This window comes from Lepisma saccharinum, chromosome 19, assembly GCF_977018435.1.
Source record: "Lepisma saccharinum chromosome 19, izLepSacc3.1, whole genome shotgun sequence".
NCBI classification, from domain to species: domain Eukaryota; kingdom Metazoa; phylum Arthropoda; class Insecta; order Zygentoma; family Lepismatidae; genus Lepisma; species Lepisma saccharinum.
Window position 1 is genome coordinate 6,138,783 of NC_139247.1, and position 11,753 is coordinate 6,150,535.

At 39.0% G+C, this 11,753-nt stretch overlaps 1 protein-coding gene across 1 annotated transcript; it reads left to right on the forward strand.

Annotated features, from left to right (window-relative positions):
• Positions 1-2,815: 2,815 nt before the first annotated feature.
• Osi20 (DUF1676 domain-containing protein Osi20) lies at positions 2,816-11,099 on the forward strand. Its single transcript, XM_083141235.1, has 3 exons — positions 2,816-3,439; positions 7,978-8,411; positions 9,137-11,099. The coding sequence occupies exons 1-2, from the start codon at positions 2,896-2,898 to the stop codon at positions 8,406-8,408; spliced, it is 975 nt and encodes a 324-aa protein (XP_082997361.1). The 5' UTR covers positions 2,816-2,895; the 3' UTR covers positions 8,409-8,411; positions 9,137-11,099.
• The last annotated feature ends 654 nt before the right edge of the window (positions 11,100-11,753 follow it).

Consider the following 11,753-nt stretch of genomic DNA (forward strand, 5'->3'; position numbering starts at 1 on the left):
AATGGCAACTTTTACATGCGGATCAAAACTTGATATTTCGAGAAATTCGTGTTCAAGCAATGAACACGAATTTCTCGAAAAATCAAGTTTTGATCCTTTGATCCTAGAGTCGAAATGTCAGAATTAATAAGCAGGAAATAATTCAAATCAAATTTTTTTCCGATTTGAAATTCAGCGCAAATGCTAAATTACCAGAGATGATTTACATAAAAATGTTGCTTTAATTTTTGTTATAATAAATGAGTACTTTGAACACACTGTTATTATTAAGAATATTACACATGGATTAAAATTTTCCATCTTTTTTACATTCCCTAAGCCAGGGTGAAAGGGGAAGGCCTGGGATTTCAGAAAAATGTTATATTATTATGCTTGTTGCAAAGATTTCACATTGAATGGAGAGTTCACCCAATTCATAGACTGGTCAAAATCGCCTTGGTATTTCTATGCTCTGTCTCACTAAATATTATTTAATTTAATTTTAAAAGGAGATCATTCTATTAATTTCGAAGATCCTATTGTCGAAATAACAGAATTAATAAGTAAAATATTAATTAATATTGTATTATTATTACATGAAAAGAAAAAAGGCGGCATAAGAATAGAGTGAAAGGGGAAGGACCTGCGAAGATAACCTGTCTGTATAGAAAATGAGTTTCAAACGAATATTAGCAAACAAAAACGCTAATATTCGTTTGGTTATTCAACATTTTTCTGAAAATCATCTCTTTTCAGAAAAAATGTTGTATTATTACTGTTCGAGTCGACAGAATTTAATTTCGTTTCGCTTTGTCGTGTTTCCCGACCTTGATCTGAAAAGCGTAATAACACAACATTTTTTCTGAAAATCATCGAAAAATCAAGTTTTGATCCTATAGTCGAAATGTGATCACATAATTTATTGTGAGGCCAAATGTAAACAAATTCAGAAGCAGAAAAAACAGTAATTAGCTCAGTTTTCCATTTATTTTGGAGTTTTTTTTTGTTTGATGCAAAATAAGAAAAATACAAATGTACAATTTATTTGCACTTATTTCCAGTTCTCTACGTTTTAGAAGTTTAATGCGTGTTATAAAATTATGAGCGCAATGTACAAACAATTGCCTAGGTTAGCTACTGTCAAGAGTTGACTGCTCTTGCTCGCTCCGCCAGCAGCCCAAAGAGTATAGTTCTGCCGCTCGCTCAGGAACATCGGCGGTCATCCTACAGACAGATGGGTGAGGAGTGTAAGGGGCAGTGCAAGGGAGGAGGGGGAGGTAGCAAAGATCGGCGAGGACCGAGGAAGCAGCGATGCAAACCCCAGCAAAATGATACTAAACCAAGTACAGTTTGATCTTTGTTGACACCTAGCACTCTGCTTTTTGAATAATGGTAAAAAATCTAGCATAATCTGCAAACGCCAGTCCGTTAGAAAGGTAAATCGCATTCAAAGGAATATGATTGAGGAAATAGAAATAAAATTATGTCCAAATCTTATTTCTACTTCACCAGCAAACATGTTTCAAATGATAGGGAGTGAGTATGCCGATGCAGCTGCAAGCTTCCTTACAACCATGCCACGATCCATCCTCTATAATTTCTTCATCCTGCCCGATTTAGTTCGCCAGGAGATTTTATGGTAGGAAATCAGCAGAAAGTTGGGGGTAAACAATTTTCTTAAACATTTGCAAGGTCTATGTTGAACCCATGTCTTTTCTTGCATCATTTTAAACAATTTGGCGGGGGGGGGGAGTGTTTTTACACAATTACAGTGTACATAAATGTTAAAAATAAATAACGCAAGTTCAGGACTCTAGAAAAGTAGATGCAGAATTACAAATATCTGAAAAAAATAATTAATAATAAATCCTAGCATAATTTGGAAGTTTGAGCAACACTTTTTATTATCGTCAATCCACACGACAGGGAGAGGGGAAGAAAATATAAATTCTTGCAAAATCTGAAATATCGTCAATGTTACTTTCGTCAATTTGTATACGTTCACATTTAAATATTTCGTAGTTCAAAGTGAGGAGCAAGGGCCCCTTGCCACACCTTGAGCATGGGCCTGCAGCTAACATTCTAAATGCAATGGGTAGTACAAGCAAGATGTGTGAATGTAATTGAATCCCTTTTTCAAACCTTCGTCGGTTTACCATAACTTCTTCCCACACTCCGAAAAATCCAAGAGTCGCCACTGCCCAGGACACCTTGATTCTATCATCAGTAGTTCTTCATCTTCTTCTTCTTGGCCTCCCCGATGGCGTAGTGGTAGCGTCGTCGCCTTGTAATCAAGGGGTCCCAGGTTCGATACCAGGTGGAGGCACATTACACATTGGTTCGGATCCCACTTTAAACTGTAGGTCCAGTCGTCCCGATTAGCCTTTTTTCTGTGCATAAAGTAGACTTAAAAGAAACTACCTAATGTAATGTGCCTCCACTTGAGATCAAACTCGGAACCCCTTGATTACAATCACAAATCCGTTGAGGGGGGGGGGCTCCAAAAAGTACTTTCTGTTTTTGACTTTCAGTACTCGTCAGAACCAAGCTCATGTTACCGTGGATAGTAGGAAGATTACAACGATATTTTTTGCAGCCACGCCCTGGCAACACGAGCTCTCGCTTCAGGATCTTGTTCCTGTTTTCTCCACTGCGTCACAGAGGAGTAGATCACCAACCACCATGCACAACATCCCCCACTCGGCCGGGACCCAATGGAATGAAGTTCAAGGACAAAAGACAGAAAAAGCCTGACCCCCTGACCGTGTTTTGCGGCTCATGGCGGCTGCCGATAAAAGCTGGTTACGCCTTTCGCATAATATCAGTGCCAAGCGATCATCCAGGTCGAGAGGACGAGTGCGGTGGTGTCATAGCGCTCCGAGGAAATAGTGCGTGCGCGTTGACTGCGACAGAATCATGCGTGCCTTACGCGTCCTGGCAGGACTTGCATTGTTATGCACCGTCCGTGCGTTCCCCACGGAGGAGACGAAGAACTCCATTGCAGATGCCGGCAGAGGCGTTAGCGCGACTCCAAAAAGATTGGTCACCAGCGACGACTTGCTGTCGGAGGTGTACGAGAACTGCTTCGAGAAGGACACCATGTCCTGCATCAGGACCAAGTTCCTCCTGTACATAGACGGTTTGGTGAAGGACAAGAGGGCCATCAACCTGTCGCCCGCGGTCACCGTCGAGAGGAACGGCAAGGACGCGGAGGAAGAGGAGCTGTCGGGAACCGAACTGGAGGACGCCTTGGGAAGGGACTTTGGCGGCAAGGACGATTACCTGGACGGCCAGATCGTGAGAAGAGTGGCCAAGTTCCTCAGGACTCGGGACTTCAAGCTTCATCTTCCTGAGCTCTTCTTCGACGGCGCCATCATCAGCTTCACCCCCAACTTCTTCGACCCCGACGGCCCCAACTTCAGCATCGAGTTCCCTGATGACGGGCGCAAGCTTACAGAAGGTGAGTTCTCGATTGGTTTGATTTCCTTCAATTTACTTCGCTTTTGTGCCATTTTTCACTAATCGTGAATCAATCAATTCAATTTGTTCCAATTATTGTTTAGTCTACTTTCTGCACAAATAGGCTAATCCGGTTTTTACCTAACCCTTCGTGGGTCCCGCGAGAAAAATTACATCGATGGTCGCAGAGACCGGGGTTTTAAAATATGCCAAATTGATGGTCCAAAACGCCAAATTATTATGATTAGATCTTTTCTTTCAACAATTGAGATTCTATAAAACTATAAAAATTGAAATTCTATAAAATTATAAAAAGGTACTCTTCGTTAATTGGGCTTCGAACGGCATATCGGATTTTCAATAAAAACTAGGTATGCCTATAGCCGCGCTTGGACTAAGACAGCAAGTGTCTTCAACGAACCCTCCTTAGCGGCTCGAATATCTTACTAACACTAAAAACAAAATCGTGGAGTAAAAGGGGGAGGTAGAAACTCAGCTAGGCACAGTGAGAGTGTTGACAAAACAATCTTCTATATATATAAAAATGGATGTATGGGTTTGTATATTTGTTTGTTCCGGCATAACTCTCGAACGCCTGGAGTAATTTAAACCAAACTTGGTACACGCATCACTTGTAACCTGGAAATAAATACTGTGCGAGTAGGACACCCTTGGCACCCCTAGGGGGTGGGGGGGTGGGAAGGGGTGACATGTAAAAATAATCGAGAACCACCGATATTAAATTCCGCACGAACAGACATCCGTGACTCTATGCAATCCGCACAACGATAGTGTTTCTCGGGTTGTCTAACATTCAGGCTGTATTGCGAATGGAATCCATAGTTTTCGTGACACTCCCAATGCGGTTGAACTCCACGTTCATCACCTATCGGCATGGGGGTGCGAGGAGGTGAAAAATAAAATGCCACAAATGACCTAGATTATTGTCGAATCCATAGTTTTCGAAGTCGCTAAGCTAATTGGTGACATTCACGATCACATTTAAAATTAGTTACATTTTACACTATAGTTAGAATTCATTATTTTCCTGTCTAATACAAGATTGGGATAAATAAATATCCGGGCAACGCTCGGTAATCAGCTAATAATTGATAAATAACAACATTAAAATCATAAACCCGGAACGAGACCCCGTGACAACCAGCGCAGGCCTAAAGTGAGATCACAATAAAAATTAGACATCTAAATCCTTAAATACTCGCTTCCTTGGAAGGCGTTATGTGTGTTGTCTACCTCTACGGCGATAAGTGGGTTTGAATAACAAATTCTCAATAGCAATTGTTCCTTCGCCGTAGGGTTAGGCAACACACATAACGCCTTCCAAGGAAGCGAGTATTTAAGGATCTAGAATCCTTTTATTGCAGGTGACTACCTCCACCGAGCATCGAACTCGAAACCCCTTGATTACAAGGCGACTACGTTACCACTACGTCATCGTGGAGGCCTCTACGAAAATGAGCATGAACGGTGATAAAGAGACCGTCACAAACATATATGGACGACGCAACACTGGCCGTGCTTCTAGTCACCAGAGCCTCGTTAGTTTGCAACAACGGAAGTAAATTTGACAATTGGGTGTCCTCTCCTTACACCACTAGTTCTGGATTCAATCAATACATTGCCACCACATATCTCGAGCATCGGCTGATACGTGTAATTAAATGCATTCCAAGCAGTTCGTTCATTTTTTTGTACGAGGCAATAACGTCACTAGCAATGAATGAATGAGTTACAATTTTTTGGGTATATCAGCAACGTATGGATATTATTTAAAATCCTTACCTTTAGGTTAAAAAGAAGTTGAGAAAGAATGAAAGTGCAAAGTTGTAAAGGGGCCAACACCTGGCGGAGTGGTTAGTACATCGCGTTACGACGCCAGGGGTGCCAGGTTCGAATGCCTGCCTGGGCATGGATGTTTGTGAGTGTCCATTCATCAATTTCATCATATCATCACTCATCCCCATCTTCGCAATTTGCGAAAAGTGGCAGAAAAAGCTAAGTAAAATAAAGCAAATCAATCAATCAATCAATGTAAAGGAAACTGAACAGGATAATCCCGACATAGAGGTCATAGAGGACCAACCTTGTTAATATATATATACAGTGGCGGTGATCAGGGGTCGACGGGGGCAGTACCCTACCGCCCCCACTTTTTCCAACTTTTGCTAGCACACTACGCTAAACCTTATGTACCAAGGGGAAGTAAACTGTTCTTGCCCCCCAAGTTTTAGAACCCAAATTCCAGCCTGGATGATAAAACAGTTGGAAAGATTAAAAGTTCTGTTCAAATTCCGGCCTGGACGTTATATCACCACTGATCCTCAGCGCCGCGATTGCCCAAAATTGCAAGAAACACGAAGTAAATGAAACTAAATCAATCAATAAAAAAACACATTAAATCACCTCGCAAAGCATTTCTCATCATGCAGATCTCCATTGGTCCGTGTGTAGAATTCAAGACTTGAAGACCCGATGCCCATATATCATATCTGTGAATACGAGTATAGTGAGTGTTACACGTTAAGACTCCGAAACATCGAAATCATCATCATCATTATTATTATTATCATTCGTTACTTTGCATTGCTTTTCTGCCACTTTTGAGTAATAGCGATAATGAGGATGGATGATTATGGGAATCTGTGAATGAAAGGTTTTCAGGTTCCATTTCCGCTAAGATGCACACGTCTCTCCGTGAAGGAGTGGTTAGCACTGCATTACGGCGCCAGGGGTCCCGGGTTTGAATCCCGGCCGTGACATGGATGTTCTTTGTAAAGTCTTCCTTCAGCTCTTTCCCATCGTCGCAATTAGCCAGAAGTGGAAGAAAACCGACGTAAAATAACTTAATTCACTCAGTAAAAGGCTCAAGGGTTTAATATCCACTCCACCCACAATTAAAAGTAGAAAGCGTTAACATATTTTTTTGCAATTGTTATCTGTATTCATTTGCGATTTTAAGGAAACAAAGGAAGTCGGTCGGAGGTCTATTGGGAACAACATGTTTTTCTGTTTTCCGATTGCCCCCAGCAGGTGCCAGAGCGACGCACAACCCCTACACGCCCGCATAGGGAGCGCTTGCTTCGTGTGACATTGATTTGTGGAGAAGCGTTTCACTGCGTATTGTGGCGAATAAGTAGAAATTTCGGTCACACTATCTATGTTACCATTCTAAATGGCGAGATACAGTAAGCACTTGAAAATAAGAATTTCGCTAAAACCTCTGCTCGAAGTGGAAAGTCCTATGTGGGTGGAAATGGATGCTTGGTGGAGGTTGGGGATAGGTGGTGAATGATTCAATACGGAGACAATGAAGCGGCCAGGGGGATGGGTACTAGGAGGGGTACTCAGATTTTCTTAACTGGGGGCAACCTGGCTTCCCTTCCAATTCTCCCACTGGCTCATCACAGATGTCCTATAAACACTAGAGTATAGCGCAAATAAACAGGAATATAAACAACTATTTGTCATCACAGGTAACCGAAGATGAGACGAAAAATTCAGTGTGTTGACACAAAGTAAGAGTAGTGAATATTGATTGATTAATTTGGTTTATTTTACTCCAATTTCTGTCACTTTTAGGTAATTGTGAAGATAAGGATGAGTGATGATAATGATTAAATTAAATAACATCCATATCCAATATCTGCCGATACTTTTTCGGCATTTTGGTCTTTCACGGGGTCTGTAAGAATGCCTGGCGACACTTTCCCGGAGACTAATTACCCTGAAAATTATGCAAAATTCGAAGTTTATTTTGATGTTGTGTGAAGTAACTGAATCTTATAATAACATAACACGTAATTTAATAATCTGACGTAATTCATGAACATTTTAAAGCAAAAGTTTCTGTAAATGGATGCATATGCGTACACACTAATATTAACCAATGTTTTGAACAACTTTCACATATTTAAATTTTCAAGTATCGGTATCGGTATCGGCGGGAATCGGTTCAAAGTGGTATCGGCTTAGCAATAGTTTTTATCTTAATTTGTGAAGATCTTTCCTTTATTTCAATGATAAAGGAGCTGGTCTCCATGTGGTGTGATTATGTAAATATTCTGTTCTGAAGCAATGGAAAGGCATTAATCTCAATCAATAGCGTTGGAGAACATCCTTCTCCTGCACCTTTCTTTATTGCTTAGAAAAATATTCGGACCTAAAAGGGATGAGGAGACAGGCGAGTGGAGAAGATGACATAATTTGGATCTGCATAATTTGTATTCATGTCCAGATATTAGTAGAATAAGTAAATCAAGGAGACTTAGGTGGGCAGGTCATGTGGCACGAATGGGAGAGGAAAGGGGAGTTTGCAGGATTCTTGTTGGGTAACCTGATGGTAAGAGACCTGTAGGAAGGCCAAGACGAAGATGGAGGGACAACGTTGAGATGGACCCATTGGATTCACCTTGCCCAGGATGGGGATGCTTGTGTTGCTGCAGCCATACTCTTTCGGGTTTGTTTAAGAAGGCTAGAGAGTTAGTTAGTTATTATCACATTCTAAATCTCCTCTTGCAGCCAGAACCATCATGAAGAAGCTGCTCCTCCCACTGATGCTGGCGATGAAGCTGAAGATGAAGGCCCTCATGCCTCTGGCAGTCGGCCTCATCGGACTGAAGTCCCTGAAAGCGGTCATCCTGAGCAAGATAGCGCTGATCTGGGTGGCGGTGCTCACCTTCCTTCAGCTGTGCAAGAAGGGGGGCATGATGGCGCCGGCCGTCCCGATGTTCGACTACCAGCCCTACCACGCGGCGGCGTCGGCCAACGAGCCCAGCTACGACTCCTACAGCGCCCCTCCCGCCTCGGCCAACGGTGGCGGTCCCTACTCCAGGGTGTGGACGCCCCACCACCACGCCTACAGGGGCTACTACGACTCCTGGACGCCCTACAATCAGCAGCAGCAGCAGCAGACGGCCCCACAGCAGCCAAGCCAGCAGCAGCCGCAGTAATAGGTAAATATCTAAATATATTTTCGGGGAGATTCAAATAAAGAGTTTCAGGAATAATAATAATAAAAAAATTGAAATAATTACATTATAATTATTTTAATAAAATAAATAATAATTTAAATATAAATCATATTGTTCTCATTAGACGACTTGGTAGAAAGACGGTATTAGAATAGACATATTACAGCGCATATTCGTTATCTAGCTTATCTGTAGTTAAGATCGGCATAATTTGTATAAAAACAAGTGCCATGGCAAAGAAATTAATATCAAATAGATGAAGAATTGAATATTTATTAAATAACATTATCGGACGTTAGGATCCATTGTTGAAAAGTGAAGTTCCTGATTAATATTTTGTACATATTTTCATAAATATTAGTGTGCAAACATAAATCTTTGATACTGCCCTTCAAAGCAGTATGATCTCAATATAATCCTTACCTTCAAATATGTTCAGAGGAAATTAATAACTGTCAATTATACAACAAATGCTAAGCAAGTATATTTTCATTATGTAATTTTAGTATTTGGTAAGTCTTTCGGGGAGTCCGAAGCCCCTGAACCCCCCTAAATATCTAAAAAAATATATGTTTGCAGGGAAATGAAAGTGTGACTACGAAAATGTTAAATTTTTCAAACCTTGTTTTTCATGTGCAATTATTTAAAAATCTTCATGCTTTAATAGATTTCCGTTCATCCAAAACTAATATAATTTTCTTTGGTAGGTGATACTTGACAGCTTTTGTACCGTTCTCTTCATTTGGATTTCAACTTGAAGTTCATATTGTTGGGAAGTTCTGGAATTGCATATGACGTAAGCGCAAATCACAAGGACTAATTTCTCATAGATATAAGTTAAGTAATTTATTGTCAGGTTTGGATTATTCTACTTTGCGCACCAAAGTTTATGCGATGAATCCAAATACATGATTTTAGAAAAAGGTACGGTTATGGACTAATGGTTGATGTGTATCTGCAACTCATATATTGGGTACATTTCTGCTGTTATGTGTTCGTGTGCGTGAGTGATTCTAAGTCTGTAAGTAGAGACATTATTTAACACGCTGACGAAGACTGCATGACGGTTAAATGTTATTGTCAAACTGTTGACGGGTAGACTAAGTGTGTTACAACAGTATTTACAATGGACCAGTATACTTTAAAAGAAAATTTAAGAACTTGGAGGCGGAGCTGGTATATATACCTAAACTTGTTTTTAATATATTGACATTAACTTTAACTCAACTTACGAAAATTACATTTGTAAACATTTTGATCAACCTAAGAACCACTCATTGACAAGATAACAATGCTACAGAAAGCTTTATATACCGGTAACTCACACTACTTATAGTGTCCTCATAAAAACTGATTTTTATATAATAATTCTGCTGATGACTGTACACAATTAACATAGTATGTTATGTACTCTAGCATAAGTAGCTTTTCTTGCTTTAAGTATATTTTAATATTATTTTCATAGATAAGCTCTACATTAGTACAAAGTAGGTTACTAAAGTGCATTCAAAGCGTTCTAGCTCTATAATAAACAAAGACGAAAGACGACTAGGAAAAATCAATATTAGACTGATGAAAGACTGTGACACGTACTTGCATATAACGACACACACATATCCACGTAGACATGCACTTTCTACATGCAATTTATAAGATGTATGTATTGTCTTCTCAAGTAAACGTATGTTCTAAATGCGATGTTACTAAATTCTTGTTGGATTATGGTGCCAAATCATGAACATACTCTCACAGAGCCGTAGGACAATGTTTATGTCTCGGCTGTATAGACTTAATGGCCAGTTTCACACTGTGTTTCAAATACAAAAACAAACGTAAACAAAGATAACCTAACTGAATCATTGAATTATGGTTTTGACTGTTCACACTTTCATAAATTCTGAAATAAAAGATAAGCTCATATTTCTTCACTGATATAGCATTCTTTCAGAGTGCCTGAATTACATTTTTCCAGAAGCATTTGCAAGAATGTTCTCTTGCTTATACGTTTTCTTCCATGTATGTTATGTTATTTTTTTGTAATGAATATTGCCTTGGTGGAAATATATTCATATTCACTTCACCAAATATTTCTAATAAAATTAAAATATGAAAAGATAACAGTTAAATTTTTGGAATAGATCTTTAATTTTTAAGCTTACCGTGTTATACTGAATGTAGATATAGTTTTAAAAAGACCCACGTGCTATTTTGATGATGTTTTATTCTGAACTCGCATTCAAATGAGGTTCAAATTATGAAATTGAATGCAACAACAGGTTTTAAAGAACAAATATTTTCCTCTAAGATAAACCAATACGCCCTTGACAAATAGAGTCTATATTATATTCTTACAGTACTATAATTTAAGACACAACGCTAATATGACGCACACCTAACTGAAAATGGACTGTAATGCATTATATGAACTTACTGTAAATATAATATAAAGTTTAGTATGTGTTGTTAACTTCATTGTTTAATTTTAAGTTGATTAGCTACAAATTCTTGTGAAACGTTTCGAACTATGAATATCCATTGTACATAGTAACATTTTTATAAATTAGTTTCTAGAGTTCTCATAATTTCTTGTAGAATAATTAATGAATCATAGCTGAATGTGATAACTTTTTCATTTTTATGAAATCATAATTTAACTTAATTGGTTTGTTTTTGTACGTATTTATTGTGTATTTATTTCAATAAAGAATTCATAACATTTTTATTTGTTGTTTTACAAATTTGTTATAGCCTACCAGTATATCATTGTTATAGCATAGTAAAATTATGTATATTTTGAGTAGCAAAATAATACCACATGGTCGATTGGATATGACATAATTTTTCGTAAATAAAACACTGGAAAAATTGTTTATGAACATTTAGATAACGTAAATAAGTACGACTTGGACAAAGTGCCGATCTTTCAATAACGAAGGGTTGAGATATTCAAAATGAAATTAATATTAGATCTAGGTTGAATTAAATGTGTTTAATGTTCAGTTTGCACAAAACCGCCCATACCTGAGACACTGAATCAAAGAGACAGCAGAACGTCAGTGTTTCCTGAGTGGCTAAAAAGTGCATAAATTTGCACAGATATCAGAGACAACTTAGTCTGCTGTCTTTCATGGTACCCCTCGTCCATCTTTTCACGCTACTATTTCACCATTAGAATTATATGAAGTCTTTTCAGATATCTCAGGGGTAGCAAGAGCTTCCTGTCCCCCCTCTGCGGCCGCCCTTGAACCTGAAGTAAAGTCTATGCCGATAGCATTGATAAGGCGTAAAATGAACCTACATGCTTCCCCTTGCGTGATTCCAGCC